The sequence below is a fragment of the Saccopteryx leptura genome, chromosome 3, assembly GCF_036850995.1.
Source record: "Saccopteryx leptura isolate mSacLep1 chromosome 3, mSacLep1_pri_phased_curated, whole genome shotgun sequence".
Classification (NCBI taxonomy): Eukaryota; Metazoa; Chordata; class Mammalia; order Chiroptera; family Emballonuridae; genus Saccopteryx; species Saccopteryx leptura.
In genome coordinates, this window is record NC_089505.1 from 159,584,434 (window position 1) to 159,609,468 (window position 25,035).

At 37.9% G+C, this 25,035-nt stretch overlaps 1 protein-coding gene across 1 annotated transcript; it reads right to left on the bottom strand.

Annotated features, from left to right (window-relative positions):
• Positions 1 to 1,597: 1,597 nt before the first annotated feature.
• On the bottom strand, positions 1,598 to 25,035 carry CTBS (chitobiase). The gene is made up of 7 exons (XM_066376671.1): positions 24,819 to 25,035; positions 21,128 to 21,266; positions 20,423 to 20,631; positions 14,002 to 14,173; positions 10,400 to 10,497; positions 9,892 to 10,053; positions 1,598 to 2,779 (listed from the first exon to the last, which is right to left on the bottom strand). The coding sequence occupies exons 1-7, from the start codon at positions 25,011 to 25,013 to the stop codon at positions 2,588 to 2,590; spliced, it is 1,167 nt and encodes a 388-aa protein (XP_066232768.1). The 5' UTR covers positions 25,014 to 25,035; the 3' UTR covers positions 1,598 to 2,587.

The following is a 25,035-nucleotide window of genomic DNA, read 5'->3' on the forward strand; positions in this document are numbered from 1 at the left end:
GCCAGTCTAGCGCCTGAGGCAGAGGCCACAGAGCCATCCTCAGCGCCCGGGCAAACTTTGCTCCAGTGGAGCCTTGGCTGCAGGAGGGGAAGAGAGAGACAGAGAGGAAGGAGAGAAGGAGGGATGGAGAAGCAGATGGGCGCTTCTCCTGTGTGCCCTGGCCGGGAATCGAACCCAGGACTTCTGCACACCAGGCCGATGCTCTACCACTGAGCCAACCAGCCAGGGCCAAAATTATGTAATTTTAGATGAGTAAAATGGAGTTCATTTTTGAAAGAATTCATTTCACAGATGAGAAAACATGCAATTTCAGATTTGTGTACACTGAAAGCTGAACTGACACAATAAAATTAATACATTACAGCCTCAATTAGGTATGTTAATTCGACTTTTATTTGTCAAAAGTATTGAATATTATTGGTATTTGATTAACTTTGTTCTCCTTGCCAATATTTTATGTAAATCATGAGGTTTATTTTATTTTTTTTTTTACCAAATCCTTTGGTATTACAAAGTGAAGGTATTACAAAGGATATCAGGAAATATTTGATGAAAAAAGTAAAATGGTCTCTATTTGGTTATTTTTGATGATTTCAAACCTGTTGCATATTATTTGACAGTACTATATTTTACAATTTTTATTAGTATTATTATTTAAATTATTTTCCATTGATTTGAAAGAGAGAAAGAAGGGAAGAGAGACAGTGAGAAAGAGAGAAAAGCCTCAACTTGTTTCACTTAATTGTTCCATTTAGTTGTGTACTCATTGATTGCTTCTTGTAAGTGCCCTGACCCGGGTTTGAACCCATGACCCTTGGCACACCAGGTCAATGCTTTATCTACTAACCCATCCGGGAGGGTATAATCTTTATTTTTAAACAGTCTTAAAATTTAAAAGCTAACATGATTATAAAATATAAATTAAAATCATATAGTTTAGTAAATATGAATATATTTATATGTAAGTAAACACTGTTTAATTCATTCCTCGTAGTACTTTAATTAAAAGCAGCCTGGAAATACAAAAGAATTAGGGATATTGAACTTGCATTCAGAGTTATGACAGAGCTTAGTATCTAAGAATTTAAATTTTTTATTAATTTATTTTAGAAACATAAAGACATTAGAAATTCAGCAAATTACATGGAAAATGGTGGGTCTTACTCTGCCATAATAATTGTAAAAATAGGAAATGGAATATTCTCATAACAGATGACTGAATCATTTATTTCAATTTAGAGGAGGAAAATGTGCAAGAAACTTAAGATTTATGTAAGTCCAGAGTACAAGGATGCAGATCTTTAATCTAAGTATTTATAAGAACAAATATAAGTGAAACAGTATTCTTAATTGCCTTGAGAAAAAGAACAGAGACCTCTGTACATTTAGAAAGATTCTTTGCACAAAAGATCTTTTAGAAAGAGAAGCTACTTGAGAAAACATTGTCTTTAATAATTAAAAGGAAAATGCAGATAGACAAAGAAAAATTTACTCTTGAAAACTGGCCAAGAAATAAAGTATAGATGTCCATAAATGAAGGAATTTTAATAATTTGAAAGGTAAATAACAATGGATAGAATATCCATTATATCAGCTCTAACCACATTTTAAAAATTTAGTTGGAAAATAATAGTTAGGTCTAATATACTAATTAAAATATTACTAAGTTATATTCTTGTATTTTGTGAATATTTTGATCCTTTATATACCCCCCCCCCCCGAAAGGTTGTTTATTTCATATGCCTCACAGAACATGGAGTCAGGGAGCAGATTCTTTCCAGCAGTTTGATGGACTTAAACAGAAGAATGAATTGCAGGTTTTAGGTTTAGAAAAAGAAGCACAGAGTAATCTATTCTAAGCAAACATTTCCACTTCATATTATACATATTTAAACATTAGCATTTATTTGTAAGTATATATGTTAATATTATGGGGAAATTTAACATAATAAAATTCTGAAAGCAGTTGTTCCTAATTATAGTATTAAATCATCTTATAGAGGAAATTTTTTTTTTTTTTTGAGCTAGAGAGAGACAAGAAAGAAGGGTGAAAAGCATCAACTCTTAGTTGCATTCACTTTAGTTGTGCATTGATTGCTGACTGGGGCTGAGCCAATGTCCCCTCGCTCAAGCCAGTAACCTTGGGCTTTTTATGCCGGAGACCTTTGGGCTCAAGCTGGCGAGCTCTGGGATTGTGTAGGCTATTCCCCCGCTCAAGCCAGTGACCTTGTGCTGACAAGCTGGTGCTCAGAGCCAGCAACCTCAGGGTTTCAAACCTGCGACCTAGACATTCTGGTCAATGCTTAATCCACTGCGCCACCACCAGTCAGCCTTGTGGAGGAATATTTAATATAGTAAATTGACTTGTTTCTTACCTTTATGTTTCTGAATACTGATAATATCAATACATACATATCTTTCAAATTCAAACAATCAGAGCATCTCTTTATTCTTTATCTGTTTTTGATCATACTAATAAGATATATAGTCACATAACAAAAATGTATTAATTTTTTTCTCTTCAAGAAACTAGAGCTATACAGATCCTTTTCTACATTTTAAGTTTGACAGAAGATGCTCATGTCTGTCACAGCTTTGGTTGTAAGGCTTTCCACATGTCTTCGGTTTGCTGTCTGGCTACAGCATCTCCAGAGTAGTCAAGGCAGTTTGCATTCCACATGCCAATGCCCCGTAAGCCATGGGTGGGGATATAGGCTGCCTTTAAAGAAACGCTCTTTGGGTTATCATACCACACTTGATGGAAACGGCCAGAAGAATCCTATATAAATAAGTGAAAACGGAAATGTTAAGTATTCAGCACAATAAGAAGGAAAACATTTAAATTCAAAGATTCAAAAGGATACAATCAAATAATAAAAATTTAAAGGGCATAATACCTTCTAGCTCTATGATTCCATGGTTCTTATGTGATAATTTTCTAGAGATCATTGCTTGTGGCATTTTTACAACAGCAGAGATTACAAAATTAGCCTCCTAATATCTTCCATTTAAGGTCCTTCTAATGTCCTCAGATTCCTTTTTTACTCTGATCTGGTGATTATCAGCCAAGATGTATATCTGAGCCACTGTAGAGCTTTTAAAAGTATCGATTCCTGGGACTCATATCACATGAAACCTACTTACTCAAAACTTTCTAGGGCTAGTGCTCTGATATGTATTTGTTTTGTGTTTTATATTCAACTACATAATTGTGTTGAAATATGCAACCAAGGGTAAGGAGGACCACTGTTGTGGTTCTCTGATACCAGCTTATACACTTTTTTGGTATTCCCTATAGTTGCTAGAAATGGGCCCAGTTAGGAGCTTGATAAGTACTTTTGTTTATGATGAATTAGTCAAATCAATAGGTAATGGCAGAAGATGAGGAAAGGAACTCCTTTTCTAGACCTTACAGAATTGATCTAGGGGCCTGTCAGGTCTGGACTCCATGGGTACCTTATGCACACAGCTGATGAATAACCATAAACTAGAGAATGGTCATATGCTCACCTCCCACCCTGTAAAGTCCTTCTCTCTAGTAACACCTGCCGCTATCTATCAATAGTACTACCAGTCTCTCTTAGGAGATATGTCAACTATTAGATAGGGATAAAGGAAAGAGGAGAGGAGTAGATTTAGGCAAAAGGATAGAGAAAGGGGAAAGATAGGATGGGCCTGGAGATTATTATGCTGAGTAAAATAAGCCAGTCAGAGAAAGACAAGTACCGTATGATTTCACTTACATGTGAAATCTAATGAACAAAATGAACTAACAAGCAAAATAGAAACAGACTCACAGATACATACAACAGAATGACAGCTGTTGGGGTGGGTGGCTTGAACAAAAAAGAAAAAAGAAAAGAAAACCTCATGGACATAGACAACAGTGTGGTGACTGCTGGGGGGAGGTGATGGGGGAGTGTGGTAGATGAAGATGTGACTTGTGGTGATAAATACACAATACAGCGTACAGATGATGTGTTGTAGAATTGTACACCTGAAACCTGTATAATTTTATTAACCAATGTCACCCCAATAAATTCAATAAAAAGGAAAAAATAACTTGGTTAAAAATAAAAAGGTTAAAAATAATTTACTGATTTTTATGCTTGTATTACATACATACAAGCATATCTTATACAAATATTGATCGACTTATGACCTGTGCAACTTATGACCATTCGACTTTACGACCACAATCGCTGGCCATGATTGCTCCGCGTCTGGCAGCGCAAGCGTTGCCCAGCTGGGTGTATGACAGTGCAGACCAGCTTCCAGCAGCAATACCAGCTCCGTGTGCACCATTTCAACTGTTATCCCAGACTCAGTACAGCAATTTGTGTTTTGTGTCTTGGATATTTTTCATCAAACCCCTCACAAGATGTCTACCAAGAGGAAATTGTCTTTGCAAATATGTATTAAACCAGTTGTACTGGTAGTGCAGTGTTTTACTTAAACCTGACGAATGTAAAAATAAAAAACAAAATGGTGTAGAAATGATACAAATGGCATAAAATGAACAAAGAAAATTATGATATATAACAATAACGAAAGAAAATTATAATAAAATATGACTTAAAGATTTTTTTTTTTTTGACAGACAGAGAGAGAGTCAGAGAGAGGGATAGACAGGGACAGACAGACAGGAACGGAGAGATGAGAACCATCAATCATTAGTTTTTCGCGAGTTATGACACCTTAGTTGTTCATTGATTGCTTTCTCATATGTCCCTTGACCGTGGGCCATCAGCAGACTGAGTAACCCCTTGCTTGAGCCAGCGACGTTGGGTCCAAGCTGGTGAACTTTGCTCAAACCAGATGTGCCCATGCTCAAGCTGGCGACCTCGGGGTCTCAAACCTGAGTCTTCCGCATCCCAGTCCGACACTCTATCCACTGCGCCATTGCCTGGTCAGGCTTTTTTTTTCTTTTTTATTTATTGATTTTAGGGAGAGGAGAAAGAGAGAAAGGTGGTGGGGGAGGAGCAGGAAGCATCAACTCCCATATGTGCCTTGACCAAGTAAACCCAGAGTTTCGAACCAGCGACCTCAGCATTCTAGGTTGACACTTTATCCACTGCACCACCACAGGTCAAGTGCACTTAAAGATTTTTATAACATCATTTCACAGTACTATACATATAGCCTACTCAACTTACGACCAAATCGTGTTACGACTGGTCAGAACCAATCGTGGTCGTAAGTTGAGCACTAGCTATACTACCTCATATTCTGTTCTTTCAAATATTTAGAACTAGTAAAAACCATGCATGCTCTAGTAACAATTGTGATTCATCATTACAAGGTAACTTGAAGAATTTGCACCTAGATCTAGATACACCTTTGAATTTGTCATCATTCTAGCTAGTTCTTTGAACCTTGTTGACACTGTTAAGAAATTTCAAATGCCTCAAAGTAGTAAAGGATCAAAGGATAAAAAACCGGTACATGTAAGATTAATATATGTATGGTTAAGGCATAAATGCCTTCAAGAATATCGAGTACCAAGATGAAACTGTTATTGCTGAGATAGCATAAGAAGGCAAAATGATTCTCTTAAATCATACCAAAAACTTCATTTTGATTGCTACACATTTTACAGAGAAAAAAAAAAAGAGGAACAGCCTGACCAGATGGTGGTGCAGCAGAGAGAGCATCAGCCTGGGACATAAAGGACCCAGGTTTGAAACTCTGAGGTCTCCAACTTGAGTATGGGCTCACCAACTTGAGGGCGGGGTCATTGGTTTGAGTGTGGGATCATAGACATGACCCCATGGTTGCTGGCTTGAGCCCAAAGGTCATTGGTTTGAAGCCCAAGGTCACTGGCTTGAGCAAGGGGTCTGCTGTAGCCCCTGGTCAAGGCACATATGAGAAAGCAATCAATGAACAGCTAAGGTACCACAACAAAGAATTGATGCTTGTCATCTTTCTCCCTTCCTGTCTGTCTCTGTCTGTCCCTCTCTCTGTCTCTCTTGCTAAAAAAATAAAAAGAAAAAAAGAAAAAGAAAGGAAAAAAAAAGAAAAAGAGGAACAAAAAAGGTATATTAGATTGTTGTCTAAAGTGCCATTGAATGAATAGCCTTCAAGGTCATTAAAATGTTTCCTGAATTTTAAGTCCTTTAAAGAACGTGTCTTCTTATTCATTTAGGCAAAAATAAGTCAGGGATTCAAAAACACTACTTCACAGTGTCAACTACTATTCTATATTCTATATTTCTAAATTATGTATAATTGGTTATATATAGTCTTTACAAAGCTGATATCCATGAAACACTCTTTCCCCTACACTTTTCTACGAGTGCTGGGAAACAAGGTTCTATGTTAAACAATTACACAGCTTACATACTGCAGCACTTCTCAAAGAGGGACATACAGTATGCATTGTTTTCCAAATATATTTGTCCGTGATGTGTTTGTGTAATATTAACAGTACCTAGAACAGAGTTCCATAAGTACTATATGGCAAAGGCAAGGTTATAGTATGCCCTAATTTAATGACCAGTTATGTACACCAGACTCTAAAGTTTAGAAAACTCTACAGTAAAGCTTTCTATATAATTGATATAAAAGCATGTATAGATGTAAATTCATTATAATTTATTAAATATGTATGTTTGCAGTCATTTTTACACTTGATCCTAGTCAAAAGGCTGAGAAGCAATTATAGTCACTTTTTATAAGAGTATCAGAATATTAGTTAAAAATAGATATTGTCACTGGAATTAACTTACATCATATAACTTCAGAGCACTTTTTATAGTGACATAATTCAAAGTCAATTCAAAGATAGTCTGTTCTTAGATTTGATTTGTGAGGTGTAAAACCTTTTTATTATGCTAAAGGTAAATTATGAAAAATATAACTTTTTTTAAATTGTATTTTTCTGAAGTGAGAAGCAGGGTGGCAGAGAGAGACTTCCGCATGTGCACAACCAGGATCCACCCAGCATGCCCACCAGGGGGCGATGCTCTGCCCACCTGGGGCGTTGCTTTGTTACAACTGGAGCCATTCTAGCACCTGAGGCAGAGGCCATGGAGCCATCCTCAGTGCCTAGTCCAACTTTGCTCCAATGGAGCCTTGGCTGCAGGAGGGGAAGAGAGAGAGAGAGAGAAAGTAGAGGAGGAGAGGTGGAGAAGCAAATAGGCGTTTCTCCTGTGTGCCCTGGCCGGTAATCAAACCTGGCACTTCCACATACTGGGCCGACACTCTACCGCTGAACTAGCCATCCAGGGCTTGAAAAATATCACTTTTCTTTGCTTCTGTGGTATGGCAACTCCGGTTTATCAAACACTACCTGACAAAACTGCTGCTAACACTGGGGAACAAAATTTTTGTTGCACCCACAAAAACACTTGTTCTTACCTATATCGAGTGTGCTGATCTCAAATCTGATATTAGTTTTTCTCTGTAAGCTACAGGTTTTTTTGCAATTCAAGATTTTAGGTTTTCATCTTATTGTAAAATTTTCAACATTTAGTTTAACATAATGAAGTAGAATGTCTTCTTGGGCACCATCTTTGTGAAAATATAATAATTTATATAATGCAGTAAATACACTAATACACTAAAAGATATGACTGCATTAGAATTTGTCTACAATTTCAAAATAGAACATATTAAAACACTTATTTTAATCATAAAATTTGCACAAAACTTATTTAAATTCTATTCAGGCAAAAATTTGTGTTGTAGCTCTTGTGTTTGTGTACTTGTTGAGGACAATCTCATTTGATGCTCCAGCAGTAGTCTTCTCACCACTAACAGCTCCAAGATTTTAAGGAAACTTATCAAGGTGACTGTTCAGGAAGTGAATCTTAAAGCTCATGTTACTTCCAATGTCAAAGAAATCCAACAGCATCCTTTGAACCAGAAGTTCATAGTTTTCTGCTTTTTTGTTGCCAAGGAAGTTCTTTGTAACTGCTACAAAAGACTGCCATGCTGCTTTCTCCTCTTTATTCATCTTCCTGGCAAATTCTTCATCACGTATGAGGGTTCGAAGTTGAGGTCCATCAAATACACCTGCTTTTATCTTCTTGAAAGACAAGGCAGGAAAAGCAGAAATAATATGTTGAAAGCATTCACTTTCTCTATTCAAAGCCTGAACAAACTGCTTCATTAAGCCAAGTTTGATGTGAAATGGGGAAAAAATGATCCTGTCTCGATTAACTACAGGTTCATTCACAATATTTTGCATCCTTACTTCCAGAGCTTCACGTTTCGGCCACTCCTTCCGTGTCCAGTGTTTCTCCCGAGCTCGGCTGTCCCACAAACACAGAAAGCAAGGATATTTTGTGAAACCTCTCTGTTGTCCTAGCAGTAAATTTACCATTTTAAGATCCACACAAATGATCCAGTTATGCTCTTCATACTTCAGAAAGTCAAGGACAATTTTTATGTCATTCTTACTAAGTCATTCAATTCAGGTTGGCTAAACTGCTGAGGGGTTAATGACTGCTTGGCATCAGAAGAAGACCCTTCAGATTCTACAACCATTTCCTCATGCATCTTACCAAAATACACTTGATCACCATGTTCACTTTCTTCGTCCTTAGAAGAAGTAATACCATTGAAAACTGGAACCAGGAGTGTCTCAGTATGTGGGATACGTCGTATTGCTGAAGGAATATTAGGACATGCGATCATATGCCATTTTTTCTTGCCTTTGTATGGATCAGACAGAAATAACAGTCACTGCTGTGGTCCTTAGGTTCACGCCAAACCTTAGGAATACCAAAAGGCATTCCTTTGCGTTTTCCTTTTGTCCAGTCACAAAGCATTTCTTCACAATTATGACACACAATATGAGGAGCCTAATTCTTGTCTTGATCACCAAGGGAAACTTGAAAATAGGTAATATATGCACGTGTCACAAATGATGAAATATTGCGCCTTTGACATTGAAGTGTATAACAGCCACATATATAACAGAAGGTGTCAGGACTATTCTTACATTTACGACTACTCGAAGAAGCCATGATTCAATCTTAAAACAAAATAAGAGGGTGTTTTTATAGATAATAATTTTTACATTTAAAAACAACTGCAATTATGTAAAAGTTATGTTTGTAAAACATTAATTGCCTTGTGGGTTATGTTCAATCCAAGAGTTGTTGCTCTTTAACTCCAATTTAAAAATCAATGCATGGCATTAACTGTAACAAAAAGAAACTAAAATTGCATAAAAACTAGAGCATGCACCAAAAAATGGACTTCGGATTTGGAATCAGCGATGCAGAAATATATAGAAACAGTTCTAAAACCTCATGCAACAGAAAATGAAAAAAAAATTGTTCCCCAGTGTAATTATTCACTCTATCTCTTCAAGTCTTCGTAATATTTTTCAGTCTCTAATTTTGATATTGCTTTTCATTTGTCTAATATCACTGAATTGTGACTGAATTGTGAAATAAATTGAAATGATGTCATTTTCTATTGTAAAGTCCTTGATGGCGCAGCTCTTGTTCTCAGCCTCTTTCCTTCCTGCATCCTGCATGAGAGCCTCATCAGAGACTCTAGCTACTCTGATATGGAGCCTTTCAGAGCTACCAACTTGTTTTGGCCCAAGTTAGTTAGAAGCCACAGTCATCATATGTATTGGTCAAATATGAAGAAAATCCTGTCCACGATATACATGTTTTTATCACACCACCTATACAATGACAAGTGGCCCATGCAGAGCACTTCTACAATGTTCTAATTTGAATTGCTCACCAGGGAAGTAACATTCCTGATTACACAGATTCAAAGACAAGTCTACTAATATAAACAGCAGTCTGGATGTAATACTCTAAAAGAAAACTGATAGAAATTCTCCATATCAAATATGTAATTTTAAAAATATGCAATTATGAAAACTAATAGAAATAAATGTTCATAACTTGTAAAAAGTCTTACTTTATAGTTATAATATGGTGACTTCTGATATTCATCCCACAGGATTCCAGAAATAGAAATGTTTACTTGCTTCATAATTACTTTATAGGGCACCTGACGTCCTGCAGCATCACTACAAGGAGCTCCCCGGAAAGGGACTTTTGCAATATTACAAACATGATCCTGGAAATGCAAAAATGTCCTTGTTATAGATGATCAATTAAGAACAAAATCCAAAAATATACTAAAAACCATTTATTAGAAAAATATACACTATAAATATCCTGACTCTACAGTATGAAAATTAAATTTCACTACTAAGAATCTCGAACATTTAGAGACTTTCATGGGATTGGATAATTAAAAATAAATTCTTTTTTAGTCTTAAACTATACTTCAGAAATTCTCAAATTTTCATATTCGATATATAGAATAATTTATGAATTCTAAATAGAGTACATATATGAAAATAAGGTGTAAAAATACAAAAGAAAGAAAATAAATTACATAACAAATTAGCTGTTCTTACCTTTGACAGAGTCAGGCAAGTATAATCATAACCATACCAGGGAAGACCCATTACAAGTTTCTTAGGGTTAATGCCCATCTCGATATAGTCATCATATGCTAATCAAATAGAGACAGAAAAAGCATACTGTTTTTTTCTCATATCTCTATTAATATGTTCATCCAAGCTATGCAGCCATTCAGAACCTAAGTTTGTAAAAACAGGTACATTTATGCTAAATACTAATACAGTGTTTCTCTGATATTCTGAAAGTCATCCCTTAAGAACTATGAATTCTAAATCACTTTCTAAACTCTTTTAAGTAATAAAAACATCAAATTAAGACCAAATTGAGCCTGACCAGGCGGTGGCGCAGTGGATAGAGCGTCAGACTGGCATGCAGAAGACCCAGGTTTGAGATCCCGAGGTCGCCAGCTTCAGCGCGGGCTCATTTGGTATGAGCAAAGCTCACCAGCTTGAGCCCAAGGTCGCTGGCTTGAGCAAGGGGTTACTCAGTCTGCTGTAGCCCCATGGTCAAGGCATATATGAGAAAGCAATCAATGAATAACTAAGGAACCGTAACAAAGAATTGATGTATCTCATCTCTCTCCCTTCCTGTCTGTCCGTCCCTATCTGTCTCTCTCTCTGACTCTCTGTCTCTGCCACACACACACACACACACACACACACACACACACACACACACAAGTTGCAAAAAAATTTACAAAATTCAGCCCTGGCCAGTTGGTTAAGTGGATAGAGCGTTGGCATGGCATGCAAATGTCCTGGGTTTGATCTTGGTCAGGACACACATGAGAAGCAACCATCTGCTTCTCCTTCCCTCCTGCAGTGATTTGGTTGGTTTGAGCATCAGCCCCAGACAGGAGCTGCCAGGTGGATCCCGGTTGAGGCCCATGTGGGAGTCTGTCTCTTTATCTTCCCTCCTCTCACTTAAAAAAAAATTACAAAATTCTAGGAAGAATGACACACTTCAGGAAAGAATGCTAATTGTGTCTATTAACTGGTAAGATGTATATTTGATATTCTAGATTCTAAAGTTTTAATAAAGTTTTATATGTGTTAAACTTCTTATCTAGGATGGTCTCAGAATTTCTTTCTTTTTTTAAAAAATTTTATTATTATTATTATTTTTTTTTTCCAGAGACAGAGAGAGAGTCAGAGAGAAGGATAGACAGGGACAGACAGACAGAATGGAGAGAGATGAGAAGCATCAATCATTAGTTTTTCGTTGCGACACCTTAGTTGTTCATTGATTGCTTTCCCATATGTGCCTTGACCATAGGCCTTCAGCAGACTGAGTAACCCCTTGCTTGAGCCAGCGACCTTAGGTCCAAGCTGGTGAGCTTTTGCTCAAACCAGATGAGCCCACACTCAAGCTGGCGACCTCGGGGTCTTGAACCTGGATCTTCTGCATCCCAGTCCGACGCTCTATCCACTGTGCCACGGCCTGGTCAGGCTCAGAATTTCTTATAGAAAGCACGGTGTTCCATATTTTACAAATATCCTAAAAGTATGAATTACAACTGGGGATGAAAAATGTCTCCCTCTTACTGTGTATTAATCTGTAGTTATAGAAGCAAAGAGAAAAATAAGCAAATTACTAGTACTATCAATCCCTTTCTGTCCAATGCTGCAAAATATGTTTTCCCACCAAGAGAAGTTCCAAGACCATGTAGAATGGTAAGTAAACTGGTATTTTTCAGAGCCTTTATATTTATTGTGTACCATTAAATACCTGAGAGAGGAGTGGGTTATGCATCATTCTCCAAACATATTTGCTAATGAACCTTTTATTGATAGAACACAATTGTTATCTCTTCCATGAAACACAGTTTGGGAACACTAGATTAAACAAATACTTTTTAATTGTAATAATTAAATTTTTTGTCATGTATTTTTTAATCATTTGTCTTTCTTAAATTTTTAGACTTAGAAATAAATTCAAATGTGGTTAAGCTTATCTGTATTTCCCTTTATGTTTTGTCTCTTTGGCAATTTATTAACTTATAACTCAAAAAACAACTTTTGAGCATAGATTCTGGGCCTAGTCTTGGGATATGTTGAAAGAGATCATTCTCATTCCCAGATGGCACAAAGAATTGTTTTTCTTATTGTTTTATGGTTTCACTTTCGTATTTATTCTTCAAAATACATTAAATTTTTGTGTTTTTTGTGTTATATCATGAGATAAGAACTTAATTTATTTTCAAGCAGTTAACTATTGAGCCTCACATAGCCTTTTCTCACTTCCATCTTAATCCTATACCAAATAATTACCCATATTTGTCATATTTCTAATAGTATATGTTTGTGATCAGATTATTCTATGTAAACAACTAGGACATAATAAAATGGGAACAGGTTCTAAGGTTTTGCCTCATATGAAAAAGAAAAGATTTTTTATTTATGAACCAATCAACAATTTATGAACCAATCAACAAATCAATGCCAACTATCTCAGAAAACTTCACTTGAGTCCATAAGATAGCAAGCAACCTTGTATTCATTTGGCTGATGGGATACAAACCAATCAAAACTTTGGAAAAGATAAGGCAAAGGCAACATCATATGAATGACAGATCAGAAGTGCTCTTAATTCTAATCCTGTATAGGCATAACCTCTTTACTTCACTTTAAAGATGTTATTTGTCTTACAAATTGAGGGCTCTCCACATACAAAATGATTATGACTTGCTTTATTGCTGTTATCTAGAACCAAATCTACAGTATCTCCTAGGTATGTGTGTAATTTGTAATACAGTATTTGTACTAATAGTAAATGCCAAATGAGATAAAGCCAATTCTATCAATCATGTATAGAAAGTACTCACATCATAACCATCTTTGCTATTAAATTATTTTACATTGGTTATTTCAACAAAAATATCTTGTCAAATTCAAGATAAGCAAATATTTCCTTCATGTAATTTTGAGAGAAGTGTGTTGACTAGAAGTTAAAACATATGCTTGTAGGTCCTAGCTGGTTCGCTCAGTGGTATCGGCCCAGTGTGAGGTCATCCCAGATTTTATCTCTGGTCAGGGCACACATGAGAAGTGATCATCTGTCTCTCTCCCCATCCTCTCTCCCTTCTCTCTTTCTTCCCCTCCTGTAGCCAGTGGCTCGGCTGGTTCAACTGTTAGCCCTGGGCACTGAGGATAACTCAGCTGGTTTGAGCACTGGCCCCAGATGGGGGTTGCTGGGTGGGTCCTAGTTGGGGTGCATGTGAGAGTCTGTCTCTCTGTCTCTATCTTCCCTCCTCTCACTTAAAAACAACAACAACAACAAAACCATGTGCTTGTGTTTCAGCTATATAATACTTATAGCTGTACAATCAAGATAACCTAACACCTTCATCCCATCTCTAATAGACGGGTAATAAGTATCATACTTATCTCATAAGATTTTTAGAAGAATTAAGTGAAAACCAAACCTTTAAAACTTTTTGTAAACTTTAAAGCTCTCCAAATTAAGTTTTTCATGTTTCAAGAAAGCTTTACAAATGGAAAAGGTATACAAATGACCAAGAAATACTAAAATATGTATTAGTGTTTGAAGTTATGGACTTACTATTATTAATAAATGATTGGTTGGTGTATCTTACCAGTTAATGTCTGATTATAGGGAGCATTGGCTGCTGCAATACATTCTGACCAGACCTGACTTTGTTCATCATAAGACATCACAAAGAGGAAGTCACAAGCATCTGCAATGCCAGTATAATTATAGCACCTTCTGTCTATGCACTTTGGAGACCACGCTACATCAAAGGTTACCTGTGGAGAAATGCATACCACTGTATGTAACATGATAAAATTCACATAGCACACCAGATGTTTTGTTGATTACATATTCTCTTGCCTCATACTACCCAAGAACATAGAACTGCTTTCATATATGAATGTAGGGTGTGACACATGTAGAATTAGAATGGTTCTAAGAAATGTATTTTTTTGCCTACATGGAGTAACACAGACATGTATTTAGACAATGTGTTGGAGATATATATTTAGATAATGGCCATATATTTGGACCCAGACATATTTGGACATATACAATGACCAGGAGTGGAGAACTGTGTAGAAGGGATGTTTTTTGGGGTTTTTTAAAATTATTTTTATTTATTTATTCATTTTAGAGAAGAGAGACAGAGAAAGAGTGAGAGAGAGATAGAAAGAGAAGGGGAGAGGAGCAGGAAGCATCAACTCCCATATGTGCCTTGACCGGGCAAGCCCAGGGTTTTGAACCGGCGACCTCAGCATTTCAGGTCGATGTTTGATCCACTGCGCGAAGGGCATTTTAAACTTAAATGTCTTCAGGAATTAGACTGGAATCTCAACAGACTGAAAGATACAGATGTAATGACAATAGGGTGTGATGGGGCCTCTAAGCACCTAGAAAATAAAAGCAGCACCCTAAAATAGTTCAAATATAAAATTTTTTTCCCTTTTTTTATGTCATCAAGGAACTTGGGTTTTTTTCTTTTTAAGATTCCTCCCCCCCCTCTATTTATTGATTTGAGAGAGAGAGGAGATTGTAGTTGCTTCACTTTAGTTGTTCATTGATTGCTTCTCATGTTTGCTTTTCTTATGATTGCTCTTTGAACTGGCAACCTTAGCATTCCAGGTCAGTGCTCTATCCACTGCATTACCACAGGTCAAGCCAAACACAAAAGCTTTTTTTTTTAATTGTGCAGGCTAAGGTGGTCATATGTCAGCACAAGCTCACTGGCCTGTGTTGGAAGTTTGAGCCCCTGATTTACAATTACATTAGTATGGTAGGTTCATTCCAACATTACAATTAAAGAATAGTGGTGTTTTATATAGCTACAGATATAACCAACTCAAAATGTTAAATCACTTGATTGTTCTAATTTTATGGGAATATTTCAATAAAACTTCAGTGATAAATTATCTTTCATTTTGAATGATGAGTCAGTCTTCCACAATGGATATCTTTGCCTTAACCAAATATTAATTAGCATTATTTTATATCTGTGCAAATATTCTAAAATTCTATTAAAAGGTTTTTTTTGAGAGAGAGAGAGAGACAGGAAGGGAGAGAGATGAGAAGCATCAACTTGTAGTTGCAGCACTTTACTCGTTCATTGACTGTTTCTCATACATACATGCTTTTACTTGGGGATTCCAGCTGAACCAGTGACCCCTTGCTTAAGCAAGTGACCTTGGGCTCAAGCCAATAAGCCTGTGCTCAAGCTGGTGACTTGGGGTTTCGAATATGGGACCTGAGCATCGCATGTCGATGCTCTATCCACTGCACCACCACTGGTCAGGCAAAAATTATTTTCTTAATTAGCCTCTCAGTAAACCGATTGATAAATTATTGCAAACAACTGAAATACTTTAAAATTTTTACACTTTGGACAATTTATTCTACTATTATTCTTTTAAAGACTTTCTCAAAGTTCTCTCAAATTCTTTGAACATTAGCCCTAAAGGAAACTCGACTTTACAAAAATAGTTTATTATAGGTTATAAACTGAAATTTTTACTTATTGGACCCTGTTTTTATCACTGCTTCCTATTATAAAATGGGAGCTATACTTAAATGTATAGCTTTAGTTTCTCTTTAAAGGAGAAACTAAATGATTACCTCCAAGCAGTTAAATTTCAAACCATTTTTTAAGTCTTTACCTCTCTCCTAAGTATTAAGAATGTTTTTACCGGCCCTGGCAGGTTAGCTCCGTGGTAGAGCGTTGGCCTGGCGTACAGGAGTCCCGGGTTGATTCCCGGCCAGGGCACACAGGAGAAGAGCCCATCTGCTTCTCCACCCTCCCCCTCTCCTTCCTCTCTGTCTCTCTCTTCCCCTCCCACAGCCAAGGCTCCATTGGAGCAAAGTTTGCTCGGGCACTGAGGATGGCTCTGTGGCCTCTGCCTCAGGCGCTAGAATGGCTCTGATTGAGGCAGAGTGACGCCCCAGATGGGCAGAGCACCGCCCCCTGGTGGGCGTGCTGGGTGGATCCCGGTCGGGCGCATGCGGGAGTCTGTCTGCCTCCCTGTTTCCAACTTCAGAAAAATACAAAAAAATAAAATTTAAAAAAAAAAAAAAAAGAATGTTTTTACCCATATTTCATGTCATGGTTAATCTCATATTTTTAAGATGGCAATGTAAATATTTTAGATAATCAAAAGACTTTGGTTCTAGTTTTGGCTCTGTTATAACTAGGTCAGTTTAACTTAAAACATCTAAGTCTGTGTTCCTACCTATAAAAATGAGGGTGTAGAAAGAACTCTACAAGAGCATTTCTAGCTCTTTAATTCCCTGACCACAATTCTGTAATCTTTAATTATCACCTTTACCCCAAAACACAATTCTCTTTTTATACTCTATTTCAGTCCTTTTTTGTCCTGTTCACCAGGTTAAGAACCTTTTCTGATTCCTCTTTCCTACACCCCATCACTAATCTCACATCTTCCTTTGGGGCCTTCTCATAATTGTCTGGCTACTTCCTTTCCATTAATTAACTAATTCGATAAATATTTATTGAATTCTTGCTGAGTGTTAGGGTTATGCCATCATCCTAATCCAAACTCATTATTGTATTATTGGGTTAGTCTTTACTGGTCTTTCTGTCTCCTCTAGACTATTTTACATACAGCTATAGAATATTCTTCTCCAAACACTTTCTACACATATAATCTTACTTACAGAATAAAATAATAAAATGCATACTCTTCACTCTGATATTCTTTTTTTTTTTTTTTTGTATTTTTCTGAAGCTGGAAACGGGGAGAGACAGTCAGACAGACTCCCGCATGCGCCCGACCGGGATCCACCCTGCACGCCCACCAGGGGCGACGCTCTGCCCACCAGGGGGAGATGCTCTGCCCCTCTGGGGCATTGCTCTGCCGCGACCAGAGCCACTCTAGCACCTGGGGCAGAGGCCAAGGAGCCATCCCCAGTGCCCAGGCCATCTTTGCTCCAATGGAGCCTTGGCTGCAGGAGGGGAAGAGAGAGATAGAGAGGACGGGGGGGGGGGGGGTGGAGAAGCAAATGGGCGCTTCTCCTATGTGCCCTGGCCGGGAATTGAACCCGGGTCCCCCGCACGCCAGGCCGACGCTCTACCGCTGAGCCAACCGGCCAGGGCTTCACTCTGATATTCTTGATCTTCTACAATTGGCCTATCTTGGCAACTGTGCCTCCCACTAATTTACATAAAATCACTTGATATAGAAACCCAAATTGTTCTACTTGTTGCTCGAACATGGAAATAGATATTACTGCTGCAAAGTCTGCTCAACTTTTTCCTCCTTGCCCTCTCACTAATACTTAATGAGCACTAGCAAATAGGTTATGTTTTTCATACACCAGTTCTAATCAGTTAATAACAGCTATGTAAAGAATGAGAGAAAAGTTTTAAGAACTATATGAGGAGAGGAATTGGCAGCCTACATAACAGATATTTGCTATTCTCGATCTAAATTATATTTCTCTGGCCCTGACCAGATAGGCATTTATCGGTATAAATTTCCTTCTTAGAACTACTTTTGTTGCATCCCATAAATTATATCATTTTATGTTTCTTTTTTCAGTTGTCTCAAGATATTTTTATTTCTTCTTTGACGAATTGGTTTTTCAGTAGCAAACTCTTTCATTTGTACATATTGTGAGAAATCAGTGTAGCTCATTTCTAGTTTATACCATTGTGGTCAGAAAAAGTGCATGATAAAATTTCAGTCTTCTAAACATTATTAAGATGTGTTTTGTGGCTTAACATATGCTCTTTCCTGAAAAATGTTCCATATGCACTTGAGAAGATGCATATTCTGCTGTTGATGGAATGTTCTATGTCTGTTAGGTCACTTTGCTCTATCTAACACAATGGTTTTCAGCCAGTGTGCCACAAGAATTTTTAAAACTTGCAATACCTGACTATTTAGTTAGGGGCAATGACCTCTTTTCCCTTAGACTGTCAAATAAAAAAAATAACAACAGCCAACACAACAGTAGCCATCCAGTATGAATGCCTTGTCTTGATCCATAAAAATATAGATCATATAACAGAGTTGCATCTTATTGGCCACATCACATAATAAGGTTGTGTCTGATTGGTTAATTCTTGGTAGCAAAAATTCTTATATACAAATAGAGACACCTGATTTTTTTTAAAAGTCACTTTGGAGCAAAAAAGGTAGGTAATAACTATTTTTTTATAAGTCAATCCAAATTATACCTATTTTTTTTGGTCAGATTGGCAAAAAATACATTTTTTGGTGTGACACAAATTTTAGTAATCAGTTTATGTGGGCCATGAGATGAAAAAGGTTGAAATGCTCTAACAAGTAATTTCCTTATTGAAGTCTATCTATTATCGGTCTGGATAATCTATGCACTGCTGAAAGTAGAATAGAGAAGTCCCCTACTATTGTATTGCTGTCTATTGCTTCCTTCAGATATATTAGCATTTTCTTGGTATATCTGGGTGCTCTAATGTTGCATACATAAATATTTATAACATATATTGTCCTACTTGATGTGTCTCATAAGTTCCTTAAGCTATCTTCAGTATTCTTCACTCTTTTTTTCTTTTTACTGCTCTGATTAGACGAGTTTCACTACCTTTAAGTTTATTGATCCTTTCTTCTGCTTGAATCAGATTTTTGTTAAAGACTCCCGTTGAATTTTTCAGTTCATTATTGTTATTCTTCATTTCAATGATTTCTCTTTAGTACTGTTGTTTGGGGTCTGGGAAGAACTGCAGTTACTACCTAGGTGTGTGCTAATTAGAAGTCAGACCTTTAGGCAGCAACTTGTAAAGTATGCAGTCAGACCCTTCCAGGAAAAGACTAGGAGATGGGATTTTTTTCTCTGTTCTTTCTGAGCTGAGCCCTGAGTGAATGCCCATTGCAAGTGCTCAAGTGCCTTGGGAACCTCTTTGCTAATGTCCCGTGAGTGTAAGCCCTGTTAGCTTACAGAACTAGGTATTTGCGGGCCCATCCCTCACTTGAGAGCCTTAAAAATTGGGGCACAAAATGTACATTCCAAACCATTCACTTGTCAGAAAGGAGCTGGAATTGGTGGTTCCCCTCCTATTATATGTGTCAGGAGTGGGGTTTATGACAAGAGTGTGTCTCAGCCTTTCCTGCCCATTTTGATATGGTTATTTTCTCAGCTGCCAGATGTGTAGGCACTCAGCTAGATTCTGGATTTCTCCCCAGGGAAACTGTTCCATTTGTAGCTGTATATTCTGTGTGTCCCTGTGAGGAGGGAAATTCAGGAGTTTCCTATGTCTGCATTGGTGCAGAATCTCTTAGCCTAGTAGTTCTTAATCATAATTACCTATGAAACTTTTCTGGGCACTTAAAGCATGTGAATCTAATTTTGGGGAGTGGGTTCAAGGGTGAGTATGTGTTTGTATGTACTTTTTCTGATTACTTATTTTCTCAGTAGATGGCGGGGTTTGAGAATCACCAATCTGAGGCCACATTATCCTTCGTTACCCATACATTGCCTGGAAAGATGCCTTGTGCTATGATCTTCTGCTCTAATCATATTCGTTTTGGCAATGGGGAAACACATAGCCTTTTGTCATAGCTCTGACTCATTCTGTGGAGTTAGTCCTTTGTGCCTTAGTGGGATTCAGGTACTTTACAAGTTATTCAGAGGCTATAGAGCAGGTGAGGCACTTTTCCAGAGTACCTCTAATCTAAGGTAAGAGCTGTCTTTGCCCTGCACTGGTGAAAGCAGGGCTTGAACAACGTAGCCCTTTCTGATTCTTGCTGATCTCTTTGCCTACCTAATATTCTAGCCCTGCTGTGAGGCTAGAAGGTGGGACAATCCATGTTGTAGCTTGATATCCACGGAAAACAGATTCAGCACCTTAAAATTCTGTAAAACTTCTTTAATAAAACCTCCAAAGTTACAGAAATATTTTCTAGGATATAAGTGCTAAACTTTTTTCTACTCAATTACTATAAAACTAAGATTCTATTAGTTACACCTTCATGAATATACATTGATAAGGACGTTTATGTGTTTCCAAAAAATATTAAAGGAATTTTTACCTGTGACCCCTCAATTTCACGATGGAAAGAATCTGCAGTTTCTTTGACTAAAGCAGTTAATGCATCATATTCAGGTGATGAAGAATTTACTTCTTGCTCTATGTCTAAATTAATTCCATCCATATATTGTGTTTTGGCCAAATTAACTTGTTGAGCTATCCAGGATGCTCTGAAATTAGGATCAATGATATCCTTTAATGAGATATCTCCTGTGAAAGAAATACACATCTTTTGTGCACATATGCTTTTCACAGTTTAAGGACATTTACTTCACAAACCCATTCTAAAGAGATCAAATGTCCTTTAAACATCTCATTATTTTGGAATTCTAAGCTCCCGATTTAAGTCTTCCAAATGAAGAAATAATATACCAAAATAATAAGTCATTACTCATCCATCTCCAAAATAACTGTTATGAGTAAAATCATCCTTAAAGTAGAAAGAAACATCATGAACTATGACTAGCTAAAGGTCATCATGCTAATTAGGAGTCACGTTTTGCTCAAAATGACACAGTGGTTTATTTAATTCTTTAATAATATTTGTATTTGTGAAATTAATTAAATAGTACTTAAGATTGAGTTTAGATGCTAAAAATATAGCAGATGAACATGAAAAGGGAATTTTTTGGCAAGACAGAATACCAAATGATAACAAGTAAACTTACCAATTGTCTGGACACATCTGGTAAAAACTGTCACTCACCTTTTAGCACTACTCTGGCTCCTTTTGAATGAGCATAGCACATAAGTTCTGAGTCATATTTTCCAAAAAGTGCCACAGTTGTAATCTGTGACCAGTCATAAGATTTCCAAGTTTTGCCACCAACATCAAACACAAAGACCTATGGACAACACAGATAAGCAGCATCACTTAAACCAAGAAGAATATCATTCCGAACCCCCAAATGACAGTAAACACTGAACACATGCCAGGCGCTGGGGCACTGAGAGAACAAGACTGAATAAGACATAGGGTAGTGTCCCAGTATAATTCATGGCAGGGGAAATTAGCCTGCCTGGAAGGTAGGGAAGGGCACTAGAAAGAGATAGAGCAAAGTGCTGAGGCCTGGAGGCAGAGAGGATGGTGGTTGTGTAACTAAATATTGAAGATGAGCTGGTGTCACCCCAGTAAATTCAGTCATAAAGGAAAAAAATTACAGAGGATGGCTCTCGCCTAGAATTTGGATTGTGACAGCAGGGAGGAGAACTAGAGAATGGTGGGCAGGATTAAATCATAAAAGGCCTTGAAAGCTCTCTTGAGAAATTAGTATTTTATCCTGAAGAGAATTCACATGTTTGCATTTTAGGTCTGCATTTATGTATGCATTTTAGAAAAATCCCCTCAGCTGAAGTGGAAATGGATTAAAAAGAGGCTAAAACTGGAGGCAGAATATAGGGAAGCTGTTAGAAGAACCCAGGCAAGAGATGATGGTGACCTCAACTAATGTTGTGGAGCAGCAGACGTAGGTGAGATTAATGAACAGTTCTGAAAGATCCTAAAGAGGAAGAATTAACAGGACTTTGCAACTGCTTGAATGAGGAAGGTAAGAGAAAAAGAGGAGGTTGGTAACCCTGAAGTTTCTGGCTGCTATAGGTAGAGCCATAGATACTGTATTCTATAAATGCTTTTTGGTGAACCTGACTCCTTAAAATAGTACTCAAGTTAAATTATAAAGCAGATGATGTTATGTTTTCCCATTATTTTTATCCCACAGATAATTCTAGAAGGACAGAAGGCTTACTAATCATTATTATTTTATCCCAAATAAGGTATTGATTAATTGATCCAGCAAATACTTATTGAATTCCATCCAATAAAGTATAGGGAGAGTGTATTGCTAAGCCTCAGTGACAAAGCGGTTGAAAAAGAGAGAACGGGTCCATTATTTAAGTATAGTAGTGTTAAGGGCTGCATGGTAATGCAGGGGGCCATGACAGCATAAAGGGACCTGCTTCCCTAGTTGGGAAGGAAAACTTTCCTGAGGATTATGCTTTTTTCAGAAAGGACTGAAATCTGGGGAATGATCTGGACAGAATGGAGGAGACATACCTATGGATAAAAAAAAGAGCATTCTCAGAAAGGGAACAAAAAAAAGCTCAAAGATCTCAATACATCAAGAGAATTCTGAATTTATGGAACCAAAAAAACATCAATGTGGAGGCCCTGGCTGGTTGGCTCAGTGGTAGAGCATTGGCCTGGCATGTGGATGTTTCAGGTTCTATTTCCATTCAGGGCACACAGGAGAAGCAAGCAGTTGCTTCTCCACCTGTCCCCCTCCCCTTCTCTCTCTCTTACTCTCTTCACCTCCCATTGGCTCGATTGGTTAAAGCGAGTTGGCCCCAGGCACTGAGGATGGCTCCCTGGCTTCCATAGCAGGTGCTAAAAATAGCTTGGTTGCAGAGCAATGGCCCTAGAAGGGCAGACGATTGCCCCAAAGAAGGCTTGCCAGGTGGACCCTGGTTGGGGCACATGTGGAAGTCTGCCTCTCTGCCTCCCCTCCTCTTACTTAAAAAAGAAAAAAGAAAGTCAATGTGGCTAGAACACAAAATCTTGCAAGTACATGGAATCAGATAAAACTAGGAAGGTAGGTGGTGGCAAGATTAAGTAAAGCTTTGTAGACTGAGGAGGATTTTGTATTTGTCTAGAGAACAATGGGAAGCCATTAGAGTATTTTAAGCAGGGGTGGAGCATAAAATTTGCATTAAGAAGTAAGAGAGAGAATGCAATCACTGGTCCACTGTGAGTAGAAAAATGGGGATGGTTGGTGGGAGAACTAGCTATAAAAGTTTAACTGGACATTTCTAAATTTTCCAACCTCTGGGTTTCTGTTTTGTTTCGTTTTATGTTTCAGAATTAATTGTGCATAACCCATTTTTATGCTAATCGATTGCCCACTGAAATAATAAAAAGTTTAAAGATGTGAAATTGTACACCTCATTGTTTTTAGACTCATATTTCCATCACAAATCTTATCCTCTATTTTAATTCTGATCATTAAAATTGAATTTAAAAATACTGCAAAATTCTAAAAAATAGTATGAACCATTTAAAAATATAAGGGGAAAAAAGCCATGTAGTCTAATCTTGGGGTTTGAAAAATATAGAAAAAGTCAGTAAAGAAAAAGACCATTTACCATGAATATACAAATGAACACAATTTTGCTTGTTTGCATAATTGGTTTTTAGTGCTACAGTAAGTCTTTAAGATGTTAAGTTTCCAACATTAGGCAGGTTCTCTATCATAAACACTTTCACCACTTTTATTTTTTATTATTATTTTTTTTACAGGGACAGAGAGAGTCAGAGAGAGAGATAGATAGGGACAGACAGACAGGAATGGAGAGAGATGAAAAGCATCAATCATCAGTTTTTCGTTGCGACACCTTAGTTGTTCATTGATTGCTTTCTTATATGTGCCTTGACCGCGGGCCTTCAGCAGACCGAGTAACCCCTTGCTCGAGCCAGTGACTTTGGGTCCAAGCTGGCAAGCTTTTTGCTCAAGCCAGATGAGCCCGCGCTCAAGCTGGCAACCTCAGGGTCTCGAACCTGGGTCCTCCGCATCCCAGTCCGACACTCTATCCACTGCGCCACCGCCTGGTCAGGCCACTTTTATTTTTTTTCTCCTAAACAGTGTGTACATATTTTTTTTAAAATTGGCATTGAAATGCAACAGCCTCAAACTTAATCTGCTAGAATAAGAACTGGCAATTGTCGCTATATTGCAAAATAATGCTCTTTGGACTAAGCCTTTATTCCTCTCTGAAGTCCAATTCCTTCCGCAGTTATCAAACTCGAAGAAGTCCGGTAGGTTTTGCCCCCAAAACAGTTTGATTAAAGTTGTCAAAGGTCTTACAAAAAATCGTTAGGTGAGTAGAAGGAAAAATTACTGAAAGACCTATTTTTATTCTCCTTTGTGGTGGTTTTTGAGGTGCCTAAAGAAAAGGGCTGGTGGGTATAGAAAAGCAGAGGAAAGCAAAACTTTCTCTCCTCCAACGCACTGTTGGAGTGCCAAGATTATTTCAAACTGAATCTTCATTCTCTTGAAAAACCAGTGGATCTTGCTACGTAGGGAATATCTCATTGTCCTAGCTCCCGGCTTGTAAACCTAGAGTGCGCTGCAGAGAGTCAAGTAATGAAAGGGGATTGTGCTGGGTTTGAATACTTGCCTGTCAGTTACAGGCAGGCACTTGCTGTGGAACGTGGGAGGAGTTACTCAACCTCTCTGAGCCCGAGTTTCCTCATCTACAAGATGTGGGAAATCCCTAACAGGTCCTGGGCGAGTGGTCAGATTGGTTTCAGCTCCCACACCACCTCTTTTTAGGGCTCGGTTCTACTAACTTCCTTTCGGGGTTCCTCCCGGCCAGACTCGGAGGGGCAGGCGAGAGGCGCTTACCTCGAAGTTGGGGCGGCTGCGGATGGGTTGGCAGAGCGCTGGATCCTGGCACGGGCAATTGGTCCCAGCCCCGAGTGGCAGCACCAGCAGCAATGGCAGCACCAGCAGCAGTGGCAGCAGCAGCGGAGCGATCCCAGGGGCGCTGCTCCATAGACGGGCTAGGAAGAACGGGAGCCTGAGCGACGGCCTGGACATGCTGGTGGTTCCAGTGGGCTCC